The 21574-nt window shown below is 26.2% G+C and overlaps 1 protein-coding gene and 1 long non-coding RNA gene across 3 annotated transcripts in view; both read right to left on the reverse strand.

Annotated features, from left to right (window-relative positions):
- The window catches only part of LOC135928607 (splicing factor U2AF 35 kDa subunit-like), a 160109-nt gene extending 146372 nt beyond the window's left edge, over positions 1-13737 (reverse strand). Inside the window, exons 1-6 of the mRNA XM_065465062.1 lie at positions 13647-13737; positions 13491-13549; positions 13384-13447; positions 13223-13314; positions 12839-12910; positions 4743-4876 (exon numbers count right to left, since the gene is read on the reverse strand). Coding sequence (XP_065321134.1) covers positions 4743-4876; positions 12839-12910; positions 13223-13314; positions 13384-13396 — 311 coding nt within the window. The 5' untranslated portion in view covers positions 13397-13447; positions 13491-13549; positions 13647-13737. The remainder of the gene's footprint in view (positions 1-4742; positions 4877-12838; positions 12911-13222; positions 13315-13383; positions 13448-13490; positions 13550-13646) is intronic.
- Positions 13738-17897: 4160 nt separating this feature from the next.
- On the reverse strand, positions 17898-19492 carry LOC135928273 (uncharacterized). 2 transcript variants are annotated; one of them, XR_010572272.1, is made up of 4 exons: positions 19009-19492; positions 18721-18964; positions 18060-18279; positions 17898-18011 (listed from the first exon to the last, which is right to left on the reverse strand). It is a non-coding gene; the product is annotated as an uncharacterized LOC135928273 (long non-coding RNA). The 2 variants fall into 2 exon arrangements; XR_010572271.1 differs by having other exon boundaries at positions 18060-18964.
- Between the last annotated feature and the right edge of the window lie 2082 nt (positions 19493-21574).

Consider the following 21574-nt stretch of genomic DNA (forward strand, 5'->3'; position numbering starts at 1 on the left):
CTAGCCTTTACAATCTCAGGGGGCTCAACTAAAAAAAAAATTTACAGGAGCAAAGCCCCCTTAACCCCATTTTGCGGGCCTTCGGCCCGCTTTTGCCTAGCCTTCGGGCCGGGTTTGATATAATATATTATACTTTTTTAAAGTTTGGTAACTCTAAACAATAATTCAGAATTTCATATTTTGTCATTTATTCTATTTTGCATACAAAATAAACTAGCATAAATAATTAAAATAATACAAGGCATTTCTAAAAATAATATTTTTAATACAAAATCTATTTATTAGTATAAAATATTTTCGCTGATATAGCGGTCCCTTAGATAGTCACCGATAGCCAGGTCGCCTACATCATCGTAAAAAGGGGGGATCACGCTCGCCAGCTTGCTAAGTCCTAAATTTTGCGTCTAAAGAATTAAAGTGATAAAAAAAGGTTAATTAATTTATACATATGCCTCAATTGATAATGGTTTTTAAAAACCACATAAGACTATATAATTCTTAGCAAATTACATTGACAAAAGGTCATAAAACTAATATACTCTCTGTTGCCATTTTAGACAATGTTTTATAGAATGGACTAATAAGGAAAAATTTATAGGCCTTATTAAATCAACAAATCTCGAAGAAGAGAATATAATCGACCAACCCAAATCATAAACCTATTAGAGCTTCCTCTTAGATGACCTGATGGAAGCTAGATAAGTAATCGAGAAAATTATTGTGAGATATTAAATTTCCAAAAGATTATCTTCCATTTTTAATGATATATAAACGACTACACAGTTGACCATTATTGCTTATCTAAAATATGGAATCATATGCTCTCAGCAGCTGTAATAATAATCTTAAATTACAAAGCCACACTAATAATAGATGCTGGTTAATTTGCAGTCATAGCCATGACACTCACGATGGTAACCCATATCAGAATTTATTATGTTAGATAAATTGATAAAACAAAAACACTAAAAATAATTAGAAGAAATTGTGCAAATATATTGAAACCTTGAGTTATTTACACAGCAAGGATGCCATATTAGAAATGGAACATTTTCTGACTATAAAATAAGGACCAGAATGATACGATGAAACAACTAAGAATTTATATATTGTCGTACCACCTCTAGTTGGTATATTATATCTTAAAATAATAGTAGTTTGTAATAATATCAAAAATATACTTGATTTAAAAATTTAACTCAAAACTGTTTTTCGAAAAAGAAAAAAATAGCTTTCCTAAAAACACGTAAAAAAGAGAAGAAAAGATATCTAATTTATTACATCCATTGTGGGATGAATAATAAGACATTTAGTTTTAATAATATTTTAAATAAATAGATGGCGTTAAATAATTGAATGCAAATTTTTACTTATATTTATTATCAAAAGAATTTATTAGTAAGATTTTAAAATATTAACTGTAATATATTATATAACTCTCAAATACGTCTGTAAAAATGGCATTTTACTTAATATTTATAAATAATTATATATTATAGAGGATTATAAACTATATGTCTACTTACTTTTTATAAATAAATCTCTTATACTTATTTGGGTTTGGACTTTGAAAATAATTTTAGGAAGAGACATGATAATTAAATTTAAAAATCAATAATATAGTTGATTAGTGATTTTGAAATAGGCTAGTTACAATATTAAATTTGTTAATTTTCAATTAATAAATGATTATATTTATTTAATTAGGGTTATATAATAATTTAAATAATAAAAGTCAATTAAGCTTCAACGGTAATATTTAGTGAGTGATATTGATATATTTTATAATATGATTGCAAGCTAACATAGTGAAAATATAATTTATATGTATTTATCTAATCTAATAATTAAAATAGTATTCATTTAATAAAAATTTAGATAGTCTTATTAATTTTTAAATAATAAAATTAAATCTATATATTACTCAATAGAATTATAAAAGAAATCGTTCAGGGGGAAATTAAAAAAATTTATTTTTAGTTCAAGGGGATATTAAAGAGCAATTTTAAAAAAAAATTTTTGCTTCAGGGGGCTCGAGCCCCTGCGCACCCCTTCCCACTAGTTAAGCCACTGGTTTATTGCCAGAGAGCATTGATGGATACAAATATATTGCTGTTGATTATTTTTCAAAATATATCGAACAGCCTTTAAAGGATAAGACAGCCCATTCAGTGATCCACTTTTTATATTCACTGTTATGCAGGCATGGCAGAGTCAAGGTTGATGAAATTTTTATAATATAATGATATTTATCATATATATAATAAATATTTATTTTTATTATTTAGAGAACCAAATACAGATCTTGATAATCTTTCTGACATAGAGTTTGAATGCAATTACCAAAAAATGGCAAACAATATGAAAGGCATATTCAAGACTACAACAAAAATTATTGTAAAGGCTCAACTTAAGCAGCAACTAGATTATAAAACTCGTAATGCTGCTAAGAATGCACTTTATCACATAAATGATAAAGTGCTTGTTTGGAATAATCGTCGGGCTGACAGGAAAGGAGGGAAAATGTTGCAGACTTAGGTAGGTCCATATACAATTGTTAAAATTGTTAATAGTAAAATTATTAATTTTTAACAAAATATTTATACATATTTAGGCAATGTAGAAATCGTTTTCAACAGGAAAAATTTTACATATTAAAGCTAATATAAGTAATTTAAAGCACTATATATATGGAAACAAATGTATTATTTTTTAAATATATGAATATAACTTTTTTAATAGTAAAAGTCAAAAAAATTGCACATTGTACAACTATAGAGGGTGTTCAAGATCAAGGTAATATATTAAGTTAATTCATAAAATAATATTGAACAAATAATTAAGTTTGTAGGCTTCTTAAAACTATAGTTAGAGAAGGAGAAGGTAAACAAATGCATTTGGAAAAAAGAAAAATATATTTTTAATTATTATATTTCCATTAGAAGAAGCACTATTTGAAGAAATATCCTGTGGAATAATAAAGTTTCAGGAGAAAGTTTTATTTTTTTAAAATTGGAAAAATTTTATTTTTAATAAAGCTAAAATTCTAGAGTTGGAAATTAGAAAGGAGGATACTAAAATAAACCGTGTCAAAAGAAAGGGTATAATATATAAAATTATTTAATATATTTTTTTGGATACAGATACATTTAGTGAAGATCCAATAATAGCCTTTAAAAGTTTAGTGAGAGAGGAAGGATATAGGTGTACAAGATCAGGGTAGTAATATTTTTTTAAAATATGTTATTATTTAATTATCAATTTATATGACGAAATGATTGTGGATGCAATAATACCAAAGAAAATTGGTAAACTTTTGCCCACAAAAAAGAACTGAAAGGTATACCACTCTACACGGTTCAATTTCAAAGTAATTGGCCGTTATCCTAAGATAAAATGTGGTATATTAAAAGAGATTTTCACAACCGATCATATTGTGGGTGATGGGAACTGTTTTTTTAGGTTAGTATCTTTATATAATATTTAATTATTTACCATGTTTATAGGTGTGTAATTCAAAATATATCAAATAGCCAGGATAATTATAATTACCTGAGGGAGGAATGCGTTCTGGAACGAAGATTTCAAACTGGAAATGGGAAAATTTATAGGATATCCTGTAGAGGAATACCAGTTAACAGAAATGTTATGGGAAAAGGTGTTTGGGCAACAGAGGTGAAAATATTATCTATGGCCACATTGTTGCAGACAAATATATTAATCTATACCCAATATAAGTGGGCTTATCATTCGCCCATAAAAATTTTTAATAATATTAAAATATTTAAAGAATATTTATTTAGCAATGAAAATAACAATCATTTTGTTAGAATTATATCAATGTGATTATCTATTCTAATATTTTTATATATTATAATTATTGCAATTTAGTTTAAAGATAATCGGTAAGCATCTTTTTGTTAAATGTTTGTGCAATTTATATTTTTTATTAATAGTTATTTTTATAAAAAGTACAATAGTTTGACATCCTTTTTATCAGTTGAATTCTATTCAATTGCAAATTTAAATTATATTTATTGCATTTTATATATTTTTTTTAATACTTTATCTTTTTCTTAAATGTTATTCAATCGCGAACGAATTTATACAATTTATTTATTGCATTTTATATTCTTTATTAATAGTTATTTTTATAAAAATAACGAAAAAAAATAAATGATTATCAAAACTAATAAGGTTGGTTCAAATCTAAATATAAGAATAAGTCCCCCTTCTGCAAGAAAGTTTCTTTCTTTCTTACTTTCTCTCTAACTTTTTTTAATATATATATATGTTAGCATCAAAGTGTTACTTATTCAACTTTAAACATATTTTGAGCGCGTTTTTAGGAAATGTGTTCCATCATGTTTGGAATACCTTACCCTATGGATTTTTAGACAATTTTTTTCATAAACTTTTAAAACTAATGTAATTTATATTCGATTTTCCATATATTTTTTTATATAAATTATAAAATGACTCAAAGGTTAACGGCAAAATTGTCTACAATCCATAAGATAGGTATTCCAAAACATGATAGAATATATATCGGTAAAATTGGATTTTTTAATTTATTAAAACGAGTTCAAAGAATATGATTTAAAGTTGCAAAAATAACACATTGGCGGAAAAACACACATTGGCGCTAACATGTACATACCTATTATTCCTTCTTAAATTTATCGCAATATTTATTTCGTTTAAAAAAAAAAAGAATGAAAGAAAGGCTTATCATTTCGCACCCTTCCTCGTATTGGGGACAGCAAGCGGCGCGAAAATCGACGACAGGCGATAATTCCGCGTTAATAGGCCTTTGGTCGAACCATCTGTTGTTTATGGACATGAGGGCTTTATCGGCGCTCTCACTTTTTCTGAACTACATAATGCAATTATTTTTTTTTAATAAAATTTAATTTAATGTTTTCAAATCAAAATTTCAATTTATTTTTTGAAATTTACGAAATCGAATTTGGTAGCACGATGTATAAATGCGCAAATCGTCCATTTTTATATAAAAAAAATTTTTGACCGCACCCATACTTATTTCAGCATTTGAAAAGAAAAATTTTAAATAGCTGTTCCGAATGAGTGGTTTTTCCGATTTAAGAAATAAATAAATAATAGGCATAAGTGCACCCTTACCCCTCATTCGCGGTTAGCGAGAATTCGCCGCGGATAATACAAATCTGCCGTGAAATTCGCCCCAACTGTGAATGAGTGGGTTACGCGTAATCCTAAGATATTACCCACCCCTTACGTCAAAGATGGTGCCCAGATTGCTTTTCCGAATATAATAAAGAAACTATGAACAAATAATTTACTCATTTTAAGAAAGCTTATAGGAGACATAATACTAATATAATTATAAAGGTTAAGATTCGATATTGAATATCGAAGGCTACTACGCTGCTAACCATCATATCCGACATTTTGAAAATGGTATCATATTAAACCTCAAAAATACTTCGCAGACTTAAACGATTACTTTTCATAAAAAAAAATAAAAAAGATAAGAAATTATTTCTGGGGTAACACGTTAAATGGCGACTCCTTCTCAAGAAGCCTTGATGATGGAATTCGTTCCATTGCTGCTAGATCCTCATTTTTTTTAAAATTGGATGCTGAGATCTACAAATTAAGGTTGGGTATCAATGGCGGAATCGAAATCGCGCGTACCCGTATAGCGCTTACAAATTGAGGGTATACGATTTATATTTGCGATTCGAAATAAACAAACAACAAAAAAATGTAAGAGGTTTGGGTTTATTGAGATAATATATTTTACGTAACGATAAAATCGGAGACAATTTTGAATCGAAATTCTTTACTCGCGATTCAAAGGCGGCGTTAAAATGACGCAATTTAAACGCGTTTATTAGAATATAAAAAAAAATGGCTTGTTAGATTTCAACAGTGACGACGCGCCCAAAGTAGTGTTGTTAAAGGGCTCGAATTTGAGCCGATATTTACAAAACGGCTAACTCAATATTTTCAGAAAAATCTTGCTCAAGCCTCGAGATTTCGTCAATAGGTGTCCAAACCTTTCTGTCATCTACGAGCAAAATCTTTAGGCTCGCACAATATTTCCCTGAATAAAAAATCGAGTTTGTCCGTTTTTAACGCATCGACTCAAATCGAACCGTTTAAACCACACTAGCTCCGATCCGCATCACAAGAGGAATGCGTGTGATGTTTAATAAATGGATGCCTCCAATCTCTCGTGCCATCTATGAGAAAAATTTTGAACTTAACCGTTAAACCATTTATCTCGTTTTTATTTTACTACTAGTTCGGGAAGCAAATTTAAAAATTGTTTTTGTAAAATAAATATTAATTTTAAAAAAAATCATTGCCAATAACGAAATAAACATATATATAAGTAAAAGCGTAAAATTTTTATCTTTTATTACCCCCAAAAAAATTAATATATAAATTGGAGAACAACTTAATATTAATATCCTTTTAAATAAATAAATAAGGAGGGGAAAAAAATATATATATAATAGATACGTTTGCAAAATTTTCGAGACCCCCCCCCCACCCCGAATGTAATAAACCCTTTTGTACTAGAAGAAATAATGCATAATTCGTATTGAATGCCTAAAAGGAATTGAACAGAACCTATACCAGAGACCTGCAGCATTTTAATTTTATTAAATTTACCCGGGCCGGGTCTTTTTTAAAAAAAATATCCGGCCGGGTCGAGCCGAATATTTTAACCAAATATTTGAAATCGCCATCATTAGTTGTAAAAATCGAAAATAAATAAAATATATTTTAAAAAAATCCGGGCCGAGCCGTACATATGGTACCTCTGCAGGTCTCTGACCTATACACATTTTTTGTTCTCAGCTAATTTAAATCCCGTTTCGTATTCGGGATATGAAATTGGGGTTCGGAATCGCCATTTTTAAATCTTAACCATCCGATTCGACCGAAAATATATTCCAACATTGTATAAGATAAGAGTACCAATACTCTCCGAATTTTCGGACAATTTTGACTGTGACAAGTTGAAATAAATGACAAAAGTTCATGGCAAAAAAAAATTAAGTGAAATTTATAGGGTAGGTATTTATTCTAGGCACACTGGAATACATTTCCGGTCAAATTAGAATTTTTCAAATTTAAAATGCGCCACAAGTAAAAAGATATAAAAGTGAGTGATTTCCAACTCCTAGACATTAAATATAATATGGATGTAGGCTCGGGAAATTTATTTTACTGCTGACCTGGGCAGGGCGTGATCAAAAAAATTAAGGTCTGAAGGTCACTGATACCGATACAATATGGCATATATAATTATATTAAAATAAATTGTAATTTAAGACCATATATTTGTTAAGTAGCACTTTCCTGCTGACACTCTACTTTTTAAATTTGGCTAGATTTTTTTTTAAATAATTTAATTGTAAAACTTTCGCGATAAAATATTTTTTCATTTTACCATTTATTATATAATTACATCTTTTATTTACGCATTTTTTCCTTTCGTAAAAATTTGAGAGAAGACTTAAAAAAATAACGATTATGATTAAAATTGCTACTTTATTTTATGATTAATCTTCATTGAAATCATAATTTTACTCCGTTATCTTCAAAATTTATTTAAAAAAAAATAAATAATCACCCAACCTTATTTCAATTATACAATAACTAGGGTTTGTACTGTTACCACTTTTTTGGTGGCGGATCTGATTCGACATTAAATTGATATCGGTCTATTACCGATCCTGTATATATATCCGATTTTGTATTCTGCAAACATACTGATCTTTTATTTAATTTTTAATGCATACATATAGGGTTGCAAAATAGCTTCATTCGAACCGGTTTTTAAAACCGCTTAACTCGGTATTTTATCCAGAAAGGTCTTACGCAAGCCTGGAAGATTGTGCTCATAGATGGCCCTAGGGTTTGGACAACTATAAGCGAAATTTCGAGGCTTAGGGTACTGGCGGTTGCCCTCCCACTTATCCTACACCCTTCATGTGTCTTCACAGAGTCGGATTAGAGTCAAGCTCAACAGGGTCTTCTTTCCCCGCTAATTCTGCCAAGCCCGGCTAAGATATCAGTTAAAAAAATCGGGTGAAATGGAGGCGATCGTTATATAACTACATACAACAACTCATCTCGCCTATTTTTTTAATAGTGTTACATCTATAATTTAAAACTATACCAAAAAAATCATTAAAATATATTATAATGAATCGGTTATAGTTCATATTCACGAATCGAAAAAGTATATAAAATATTTTGTTTTTTTATTGATAAATCAACTTATTGAAAAATAATAATATTAATTTATTTACATAATAAGTAATATAAATAAAATAGCATTATGAAAATAATAATTTTTTTTTTTTAATGAAGACGCCATTTAATGGGATAGGAAAATTTTTTATGATATAGGCCGATAACCGATATTTATAAAAGGTTGAAATAATGGCCCGACCCAGTAAAAATATCGATGCAACTCCCATTATAACCTATTCGCTTCAAAAAAATTTCTAAGAAATACAAATTTAAAACTTACTCCGTAAGAAAAATTATAATATTTCATTTAAACTATTGTTAAATAAAATAATAAAATTATAAACAAATCAACCAGGATTTAAAATCAATAAAGATTTTATAACCTTAAATTTATACGAAAGATTTAGATCACAAAGGTATTATTTTTAAAAAAAAAGTGACAAAAATAATTATAAATATACTAACCAAATACATATATTTGTAAATTAAAAATAAAATCTAACCCATAAAACCAATTTATTTAAATTATATTTTTATTTTAAGTTATATAAATAGTGATTTATATTTTATTTATATTATTCGGCCCAGTGACCATTAGGTTGGGGTAAATTCAAGGTCGATTTTTTGACCCTCGCTTAGAACGGGGTTAATTTTTAAGACACTGCCTGGTTCAAAAAAATACTGATCATTTAACAACACTAATTTTCAGTGATTGACTAAAATATATACATTAGAAAAAGTATCAATGAACTGTTGAAACTCATTACTTATATAAGTTCTATTACTATTGATAAATCTTGAACATTTATTTCACCTTTATTATTTGATAAAAAAAGTCAATTTTGCTAAAACATTTTTTTAAATATGAGTGTTTTGGAGTGCTCATGGCAATTATTTTTTATATAGGGCTTGTTATGGGGTTGGAGCTAAAGGGGTCAGTATAATGAGGTAATCAGTTTTGGAGGTTTTATGTTGGACATTATATATAATTTTTTTTTTTAAATATTACAATTATGATTTGTATTATACCGTAATATTATATATATTGGGTATGAAAACATTATAAACAGATATAAATAATTAACCTAGATGTTTTTATTCTTTAAATATGCCTTATTAACTGTAACAAAAAGATTTAGTTGGTTTAGAAATGTCGATCATTCATAACCAGGGTTGCAATGTCTCCCCCAATCAGGGGGCGCAGACATCTCTCTCCCGCAAAAATCTACAGCAATTTTTTAATATCTACCGCAATTTTTTTAAAAAAGTATTTTAATGTTTTTAATATATAAATAATGATTTTGAGAGACATTAATTGATTATTTTTATATATTTAAAATAAATTTAAATATTTATTCGAAAAACATGTCTAGTTTGTAAATTTCTTTCTATCCTGTTTTATTTTTATCCAATAATAAATCAACATCATTTCATTCATGTAAGTCAGTACAGTGGAGTATATCAACATCGATTGCAATACAAAAATATTCTCAAAAATAATAAATAATACAGATGCAACTACGTTTGCGGAAATCGTATACATCTATCATGTAGTTTAACATTCACAGATCTATATCATCACAATGTGGGTCAAATCATTTTCTCATGATATTTAACGACTCCAATATAAGTGCAAACCTTACTTATGGCAGAACAAAAATGATATAGGCTATCATAAGTGTTTTAGTACCTGAATCCTAGAGGTCAATTCTAGATGATTTGAAATGGGCATCCATATGCAATTCTAACAGATACATCTAATAAGGGAAATATTAAAAACAAGAATAAGAACATTTCAATAAAACTGTTAAAATTTATTGTATATGCCATATACTACATAATTCTTGCAAGAAGGCAATGAATGTACTATCTGTGGATGTCGAAATAATTGTGATGAAATGTTTTAACGAATTTAATTCATCAACTAAAAGAGTTAATGAATAAAAGAGTTGGTAAAGTGGTCTGACTTGGAATGGTGTGAGTTGTGGCGATATATACCTATCAGGTGGTTGTCATTAATACCTGCCATCGATAGAATTTTAAAATTTTACAAACCCTTAAAAAAATACTTTTTAAATAAAATTTTAAAAGCAGTCCTAAAATTTTGAAAAATTTTTTCGTGTATGAAATAGTAGAATGCAGTTAATATTCAGTTGCAATCAGAATATTCTGTATTAAAAAAGATTCACAAAATCATGCTACAGCTCTGTTCATCTCTACAGTTAAAAATTGATAATAAATTTTATGGCTTTATTGCTAAAAATAATATATAAAAATGTTCAAATAATACTCTAATTAATATATTTTTAAATGAAGCAGATATTTTTATTAAGACAATTTTATAATATTTACAATCAAAATTTGATTTTAATAACTCTATTTACAAATGTATAAATATTATGACCTTGGAACAGAAACCATCAATTGATGGTTTTTATAATTTAATAAATATATTAAAAATATAGAAAGACATTGATGTCTTGTTTGAGGAGTTTGTAATTCTCTCTATTTTTTATGATTCGCTAAAATACTTAAAGTTAGATGGTCTAAAAGCAGAGGAGAAATGGGTAGAATTTTTTCGTAATAACGATAAATCTCATGCTTGGAAAAAATATGCGATTATGTCTTCTCCTTACCTTATTCTAATGTCTCATCCGAGCGCATTTTTAGCCTGATGAGGACTGCCTGGAAAAAATAAAGAAATAGGATTGCTTTAACAACATTAGAGGCCGAGCTAATGGTTAAACAAATATATAATATGTAATGCTAGGAATTTTATAAATATCTCAATAACGACGGTAAACATTTAGTTCTATTATTTAAATCTCAATAAAATATAATTAAGTTTTAGCAATGGCGCCATAAAATTTATTGCCAAATTTTTACTGTAAAGATGAACACATCTGCAGCATAATTATGTGAATCTTTGTTAAGATTCTTCTGATTGTAACTACACATTAACAGCATGTAGTAGATTTCTTATACATGTAAAATCATTCCTAAATATACCTCTGCCATTCATTATTGAAAAAAATTTTCAAAATGTTAGGACAGCTTTTATAATCTTTATTTAAGAAATATATTTTTAAAGGTTTATAAAATTTTAAAATTCTATCGATGACGGGTATTGGGAACATATCGCAACCAACATTGTGCTGACTCAATTCTGTAAATACACTCTGTTTTTACCAAATTTACCGAGGCATTATCAGGTCAGAAAGCTGACATGCAATTTATTGATAATCTCGAATCTGCTATATTTACCATTATATGGTTAGCTATGTGTTTAGATTTTTCACTATTTGAGGGGAAAAAATTTAATAGTTTTATTGAAACGACCTTAATTTTGTTGAAATAGCGCAGGATCAAGGGAAATATTTTAATATTTCCCTTATTAGATGCATCTGTTAGAATTACATATGTATGCCCATCTTTCAAATAGTCAAGAATTGACCTCCTGGATTTAGGTCCTAAAACATTGATGATAGCCTTGCTCATTTTTGTTCTACAAGTATTGTTTTAATTTATATTAGAGTAGTTAAATATAATGGGGAAAAGATTCTACCAACATTGTGATAATAAGTATCTCTGTGAATGTTGCACTACAAGATAAGTGATTAAAATTGCCGCAACTGTAGTTACATCTTTATTATATCTTATTTTTGGAGTACCTTATTATGTATTTAAACGTGATAATTAAGCGCCTATCCCTATAATGTTATAAATACAAACATACGGTAGATTTCCAATTGCGGTTGTTTTGCGGGACATTCACATAAAATATATTTTTAATTGTAAAATCGTTCTTTTTAATAAAATTTTATCTTGTTTACATTCTTTTATATTTAAAAAAGATCGTTGGTTTTTTTTTATAAATTAATATATTCTAATAAATCAAGACGTATTTTATTTTTTAAAATAATTACCGACTTTGTATTTATATAAACTAATTATAAAAATAATAGGCGGATAATTAAGTCAATTAAAAAAAATTTTTTTTAGCAATTTTTATATTTCTCTCGCATAATACCAAATTTTTCCCGCAATTTGAAAATTTTGACCTGGCAACCCTGTTGATAACTAGCAATGGATAAGGTGCTATATGTTTCATAAATATCAGAGATATGCAGGCCCAGCCCTAGATCTAAGCCCAGTACATAGGCCAGACCTTATTTTTATTTTTTTAAATATACCCTAGTGGGGCTGGGCTAAAAATATTTTTAAAAAGAATACTTGGATCAAGCCATATATTTTAAATCGGCATTATTAACTATAAAAATTAAAAATAAATGTAATATATTTTAAAAAAATCTTATGAAAATATAAAACACGGGCCAAAAAAATTTTAAAAAATAAAAATCCAAACCAGGCCAGAAATTTTTTTAAGAATAATATCCAGGTTGAGCTGGGCCATGCAAATGGTACCTCTGCTGATCTTTGATTAATATAATTTTATTATGTTATAATAATAATAAATATTATCTTCTATAAAAAAGGTTAGTATTATAAAATTCCAAATACATAAAATTGTTTAAAAAGGAAATATTAAAAATGATTACAAGTTGAAGAATTTTGATCTTACTTTGACATAAACATTGCCATATAAATGACGTCCTAGGTTTTGACATATATTCAATTCATCAATTTGTCCATACTATTTATTTATTTTAAATATATATAACCGTTTGGGTCAAAATATTAATTTTTGAGTAGTTTAAAAAAATCTAGATCATGCATGCAATGGGTAGAAATGTCTAATTTAAATATATATTGTTAGGCATCTCACTAAATTCAGAAAAACTTCAAAAATACAATAATTTTACCTATACTGTGAATTTAATCAAATATACTATTATATGCTACAAACTATTATAAAATTATTGTATAAAAAATTTATTTTCTAATTTATTATGTATATTTAATATTATATATGCTTTTTTAGAATATATATTTATATATATAATACTTCATCCTCCAATTCCATATATAATTCTTCAAAAACGTCATCAAAATGTTTTTGCTCTTCTTCATCTGAAAATTTTGGTGCATTCTCAATAACTTTAAAAAAATTTTGTCAAAATATTAGATATTATATCGATAATTTTATAAGATATATTGATAGTTTACCTTGACCTTTCATAATTAATGTTTGATGTTTAGGGTTATGATAGAAATTTGTTAATAAGATAGTCTAAAAATAAATTATATTTAATAAAAACTAGTAAAAACAAAACTTGACTATGCCTTGGTGTATTATGAGCTCTAGCACAGGTACTTCCATGTCTGCAGGCTCCTATTTTTTTATAAAAAGGGCAATCCATAATTTTATAATAAAAAAAATATAAGTTTACAAATATACAAAAGTGCCAATTCAGAAGGTAAAAACTTACTTGTAAATATTTATTTTTTTAAAATATTCCCAGAAAATAATTTACGTAAATATTTGCAAACTTTGCAGATATTATATCAAGGCGAATGAATGTTATACATATGGAGTACTAAACGGTGACCGGCATGCTTATATTTTTCTTATCTATATAAGGCAATCTTTTTGAAAAAATATATTATAATTATGTATAGAATGTACAAAGAGTCTATCGTTAAAATTTAAATAAATTTGCAGTGATATTTATGTATAAAAATAGCAAAAGCTAATAACAAAATTAGCTGAGATTAATAGTGCAGGTGATTTATGTTAGAATATATTTTCAATACAAATTTATTAATTTTTGAGTGTTAAAGTGAAAAACGATGTAAGGGCATTGCTAAAATGTACTAACTCGCTCTCTTTCAGTTGGAGCTTAGTGGACGGAGGGGGTAAATTATCTTTATTGGAGATCTCTAGGTCCAATTATTGTAGTTTGGATATGTTATGCTTTTATAAAAATAATTTTGGTTTTCTATTTTATCTTTTTATAAGAATCTTTTCAATTAGAGTCATTATTTTAAAAACTTCTTTCAAATTATTTTTTATAGGGATTGATAACGGATATATTGCATATATTTATGGGGGAGATGGGATTAGAGATGAATAGGGAACAGGGATGTAAATTTAAAAAAAATTATCTTAATGCAGATATAAATAAATACTCTTCAAACATAAGTAATTAAGATACAGAAACAAAATATTTTTTCAAAAGGTTTAATAAGAAACAAGATATTTTTTCGAATAAAAAACAAGATACAGATACTTGGTAAAAATTTTAAAAAAGGTATTTATATAGATACTTTTTAAATTATATAGAAAAAATCGATATAGATACTTAAAAAAGATACTTTGAAAAAAATAGATTTAATATGAAATATATTTTTGGACGTTGTGTTAAAAGATAGGACATAATACTAAGTAAAGCACTTTGTTTATATTAATTTTACTTAATATATTAGATAAAGTATATAAGCTTATGTATTACAATTATGATTATATGTAAAAAAAAATTGTTTTTAAATTTTATAAAAGTGATTTCATAATTCGTATAAAAAATATACACACGTTAAAATTTTTATAATTAATCATTTATTTTTAATTTAATTAATTTCTTAAATAATTTAACTAACGATCTTTGCCCATTTGGTCTATTGACAAGATTTGCAAAGCCTAATAGCCATTGGGCAGAAAAGTTTTGAAAAAATTCTTTGATATGTTTATATTTATATAAGTTGCTGATAAATGCAATGATAAATATAACTATAGATTGACGATCATGCATAAAAAAACGTCCACCTATTGAAATCAGCTTTAGCGCCATTTTGTAGCTTGTACGTTGATCAAATGCCTCAATAATAATAAATTTTAAAAATTTAACAATTTTATATCTAATAGGAAAGTTTTCTCTAAGGTTTTATTAAGTTATGTGGCTTACATCCATCTTATTAAAATGTTACTTTTGAAAATCATTCCGACTATTTAAATATTTGATCATCAATCCATATGTCTATATTAACTTTTGATGCTCTTTCCTAATCTATAGATGCCATTTTTATTTGGTTCGGTTCATCCGGTGGTAAATATGATATGATATGATAATCATATTTATTTACAGATATAACTTACATTAAAGAAATTAAGCTTAAAATCAGCCATCACCCACCTTTAAAGTAATTAAATTATACTGTAGTTCTCGGGTATAGGCTTTTTCTTTGTCCTACTCCTTCTAAATTAAAGCCTATAGAGGTTTAAGCAACATTTTTCGAAATGTTGTGCCTACAAGTACGTGCGGCTTGCCCACAAACGTGTGGAGGGCTCATATTTTTATATTTATACCCAAATTAAATTGTTCCAATTAGATGGAAATGAGGAAAACCTAGCGTAGCTCTGTTGAATCTTCAACGTTAGAGGGCAAAAGCGCTATATATCACGTATATCTAATAATTTGTTAATAATGTAATTATGTAAAATAATTAAATGAATCCTAACCTCAACTGATCTTCAATTAAATTACATTGGTATTCTCTAAAATAAAAAAACTCAACATTTAATACAATAATAGTACATAATATCATTAAATTACTTTCACCCAGAAATTATTCAGAAACATAGATTGCTACAATATCACTGAAGCAAAAATCACCAAAATTATACCCATACAAAATATTCCATACTTATATCTAATACACCCTCAAATATTCAACCAAATAAGGTCCACTGCCTATATATAATTGCCAAAAAAACTTATCACACAGATTCCTTTGACTCAATCAAGAAAATACTTCTTTCAATCATAGTTTTAAGTTAATTTATCTACTTGGTTAATATTATTATAAAAATAAATTTATTTTTAAACATTCCTCAACCATTTAACCCCCAATCATTTATTAGAAAGTCTAATTTATTTTATACATATTAATTGCAAATATCAAAATCATTTATTTTTTTATATATATTTGTTAATTTTTCTAATAAAATTAGTTTTTATAGCTTATCAAATTCACTTGATGTTTCAAAAAAAATCTTACTATCCACTTATTGTTCATTTATGGAATCCTTATTATTAAATATAATAATATTTTATGATTCATATCTTATTAATAAATAAAAATGATGCACTGATATTTATTGTAGTTGCTGGTACTTTTAATTTTAGGTAAGTAATTTATACCTTAAAATAATAATCAAAATTTATATAAAAGATCTGTATAGATATAATTAAATAAAATCTACAAATTTTGTTTTAATAATAAGAGAAATCAATGTTAATTTTTTTCTTACTTTTTTAACTTATTTTTATTTTATATTTATTAATTTTATTATAAAGGATGAACCAAAGATATACTCTAAAAGTAGATGAAGATCAAGTAATTACGTTAAGAAAATAAGATTTTATAAAAAAATATCCTGTCAATTAAAAATTTTTTTGGATTATGTGTTCTAGATGAAATAAGTTAAACCATCTTAAAAGATGGGTTGAGAGCTCATCTCACTTAATTTTTATTGTAATAATCATTTATAATTTTTTTGTTTTAATTATTTCATCTTAATTATAAATGACAAATGAAAACATCTTTTATTTTTTTTTCAATAAAAACATAGTGTAATAATAACATTTTTTGCATGAGTATAAATTATTATATAAATCATTTAAATAAGGTTTATACAAAATATATAAAAATATAAATGTGTACACTTTAAAAAACAAAATGTATTTTTAATAATGTGATGATTCACATTAATATTATCTTTGATTATAAACATTTATCCTTTTTCATTCTATCATCACCTATAAAAAATAAAATATATTTACATTAGCATAGATTATATATAATATCATAATTTTTATAATATGTCTTATATCAGGCCTGTTCTTTATACAATATAATTTTTAAAAAATAAAAGAAGATATAAATATTAATTTACATGACTTAATGATTATTAAATTGTATTGCTTTTGTAAGATTTTGCCTCATACCCGTTCTCAATTCCTGGTTTCTCAAGTCAGCAAAATGAAAAAATCTAATATTTAAATATCTTTAAAAAAATAGTATTAAAACTAATAAATGATTACCTTTGAACAATTAATTTTACAAGAATTTGAAAATGGCTGTAACCAATCTCATCATTAATATGTTCAGTAAGATCAATAAAAATATTTGTACCAATTATTGTGGAAAAAACCAACACTTCCATTTTTTTAATAATATTTTTACGTTTAATATCATTTTGATAAGTTCTAAATGAACTTTCACAAATTCTGCATGACATACTAGAAGAAGGAATCACTAACCCCCCATTATTTTTAAAATTTATGAGCATATTATTTATATTATTATCAATATATGAATCACTGACCATTGCATTAATGCAAACATCACATCGTACCTTTTTTTCTTTAATAAGTTGTTGTACTATATATCCCAAAATATAAGTTGTTAAATTATCTAAATATAATGATAATTTCGGGATATGAGGATTTGTTTGGCTAAAATAATAAGATAATGCCTGGGGTATAATTGGATTTGAAATAGTTTTGATAGAATTAAAATCATCGTCTTGATTATTTTGAAAATTTGAACATATTAATTGAGTATTATCTAAGGAAATGCAATTTCCTGTAATTGTATTATCCAATTTTGCCATTAATGAAATGCGAACAGCAGATCGAATACCTTTAAAAAATATTTAATAATTATATATTTATTATCAAACTTTCATTTTTTGTTTGTGGAAAGCAATGTGCTTTGCGCAATTTATTTGCAGCACGTAAACCTTCGCACTCCTGCAATTTATGTAAATTTTGTATAGGCTTCCAATCTATTATCTATAAATACAAAATAAATATTTAATCAAATTTAATATAGCTAGCTACCTCTCCATTTGATTCATTTATTAAAATTTCCTACTCCGCTAATAGATTTCTAAGTAATTTGAGCATATGACAAACATCTAGTAACATATATATTTTTTCCGATTCATAAAATTCCAGCTCAATATATGGAATGATATTATCAGGATCCATACCAGTGGCATAGCTAGGAATTTTTCTTAGAGGGGGTCCATACATATAAAATGCAAAATCATAACCATATCTTCGATAATATATAATAAATATATTTTTTAAATGCATCAATAATATGTTATTATAATTTAGTCGATTATTCTCAATGACTTTATAATAATACTATCCAGAATAATTTCAATAGTAATATAATATCCTTCCACAAACATCAAAACCAGAAAAATATAAATATTAATGGTATTAGTCACTTTTAAGTCTTTAGAACGTAAAATCTAAAAAAAAATTTTGCTCTGGGAGGGGTCCAAACCTGAAAACGACCCCCGTAGCTACGCCACTGATCCATACTAACACCAAGCAGTTTGCTCATTTTTTTATTAACAGCACAACCATCACATACTATGGCCTTACAGATAATTCCTGTTTTATTTAGATTGAACAATGCAACTCTCACTAAATAGCTAGGATATCTGAATTCATTTGTGAAACTAGAAAATAGGCTATTGGCATTTACCAGCTGCTATTAAGACAGGTAGCCATAAGAAACAGTGCCTTTGTTGCTTCTGGACAAGATTTATCTTCTTTTGTTGATTTTGTCCCATCACCTAAATCAACATAACCATGATATTCTGCTTTGTGGGGGTCATAATCTATTTGAGTTTTAATATGCATTTCATCAAGGCTAAGTACACAATACAACTGCTTTTCTGATTTTTTTTGGTAGCTTTTAATTTAAGTAAATGAAATAGAAAGGAAACCTTTATTTTATTTAATTTATTTTTTTTAAATTATTATAATAAACCTGGCATGATTTCAATCTTGCCACTCCATGCCCTTAATGTGGATTCCGGAGGCATACAAAAGTGTGATTTGAGATATCTGTAAGCCTTAGGTGAATAAAAATGCATAGTCAATGCAAATTGACGGAATTCACTTGTATATATTTTTTTGTGGGTTTGAGATGCCTCCACTGTGTATATGTGTTTTAAGGAATATAGAAGATGTCCCTGTAAATTGCCTGTCTATAATATTTTCGACATCATCTGATAACAAATTTTCATCTTTTAGTGAAGTGATTATTGTTTGTAAATTGATTATTTTATTTTTTCCTCTTTTTGAGCTCCTATAATAAGCATGTGCCCTTTTTTTAAGCGTTTAATAATAGCCTCTTGGTAAATAATTTTTCTTTTTAATGTTTCATATGTCGCGGAATAATTATGATCATTTATTATATGTATAATTGGATCATTTTCATATAATATATCACTTTTTAATGGTGATTGTATGTTATTTGAATAAACATTCGTTTTCTAAAAAGTATACATTTTAAAATATTGTTTTAACTATGTAATTATATTGTTAACATACATCATGAAGTGGCTTAGATATACTAAATATCGATGGAATTGAATCTTCCTTCAATAAAATCTTTCCGGATAAAGTATGAATGAAACAAGTATTTTTAAAATGCCTTCCACAAATAATACTATATTTATTAGGCATAAAATTTTTCCTATTTATAGCCTGTAACCATTTTTCCAATAATTATTTGGATTTTAATGGAAATCTATATTTAAAAATAGGTGAATAATAATGAGTAAAATATAAGATATATTTATGACATTGATACAAAGATAGATAGTATATAAAAATCAATATAAATATCAGATCAGTTATTAGTAATATAGTATTGAATCAGTGAAAATTTGTTGATTGGCAGAGCCTCTATTAATATATATATGGTTTACATATTTCTTACAAATATTTAAAATGAAACTGTATCATAGTAAATATGTATTTTAAAAATGGCTAACTTAATATTTTATCCAGAAAAATATTTAGGCAAAGTTCAAAATAGAAATCTTATCAACTCAAGAGGAAGAAGCATTATTTGTCCTAGCAATAAAAATGAGAAAACTTTATATTTTTACTAAATAAGGATTATTTTTCAATGTTTGTAGCTTATTAATGCTTTATGTAATAAATATGTTGCATATAAAAAATAATATATATACTTATGATAAGAAATATGTGTATTAGATTCTATTTTATTTGTTTTATTACAATTATGAACACAGCACACTCCCATTATCTAAATAAAATAATAAAAGTGATATTAAAAGATCTGTTTTGCATGTATCCTAAGATGCATTAACATAAGATTTATAAGTCCATGCAGGATTAGGTTAAACTATATTTTTAAAAATTAAAAGGTGGGTTAGTCTTAGATTTATTTTTTAAATATAATCACCTAGACCACCTTCATAAAAAAAGTCTTATGAAAATTTAAGAATAAAAGATACTATAAAATATTATATCATAAATCGAAACCTTTAAAACTAAATTATCGTAGTAGACTTGTTTTCTATATATTAATATTTCTTGCTGACAAATAATGGATAATCAAACTACAAAATGGCGCTACAGCTGATTACAATATGTGGACACTTTTATAATGCATTGAATGAATGAATCGCCAATCTATAGTTATATATATCATTGGATAAATGATTGTATTTGTATAATAATTTAATATTTCCAGTTTAATTTGATTAGCCTCATTATATTTAGAAGGTATATTCTAAAATAATAATGTATTTCAATAAAAGAAGTTGACTTTGTAGGCTTATCAAATACATTAACCTCAATCAGCATTTATATAAGAGATGGGAAGGGGGAATGTTGCAACAGTTTGCATTCAATATTTTTGAGGAGACTAGGGAGTCGATTAGTTAGGAAAAATTTTGGGGGAATTAGCTATTAATATTTAAGATAAAATAGTATAATATAACTAATAAATTACATACTTTTATTATAGAATATTATAATACAATGATATTGAATATTGAATATCGAATAAATCAATATATTGCATATAATCATATATTATATGTAATTTTCCAAATAAAACTCTTTGCTTTTTATATGGAATTTAAAAGTATTCATGCCAAACAATATAAAATACAATATTGCATTCATTGTATATGAGAGGTTTTTAATTAAATTTGTGTTCTTAAAAATTATTCTTATATATTCATAATAATTTGATAGTTTGTAGTAGAGCATTAATAATTTAAATTATTGTTTTTAAAATTTATGAAGGCATTTCAACTATAATTAAAAGTTATAATTAATAATGTTAGAATATCGGCGCCGTAGGGGGCTAAATTTTTATAGTGGAAAGGTTTAGATTCTTGAGGAGGGTTTATATCCAGTAAAAATTCTGTTGGAATTTAATATATTAAAAAAAGTCATTTTTAATTAAAATAAAAATATTTTTAAAGCTTAACTTTTATCACTTTCGAAGACTATAACAAGTGAAGTAGTAGGCAAACTGCCAAGTCGGTTTGAAGTACTTCATGTATACT

The sequence above is a fragment of the Gordionus sp. m RMFG-2023 genome, chromosome 4 (genome assembly GCF_954871325.1).
Source record: "Gordionus sp. m RMFG-2023 chromosome 4, tfGorSpeb1-WG-v2, whole genome shotgun sequence".
NCBI lineage: Eukaryota > Metazoa > Nematomorpha > Gordioida > Chordodea > Parachordodidae > Gordionus > Gordionus sp. m RMFG-2023.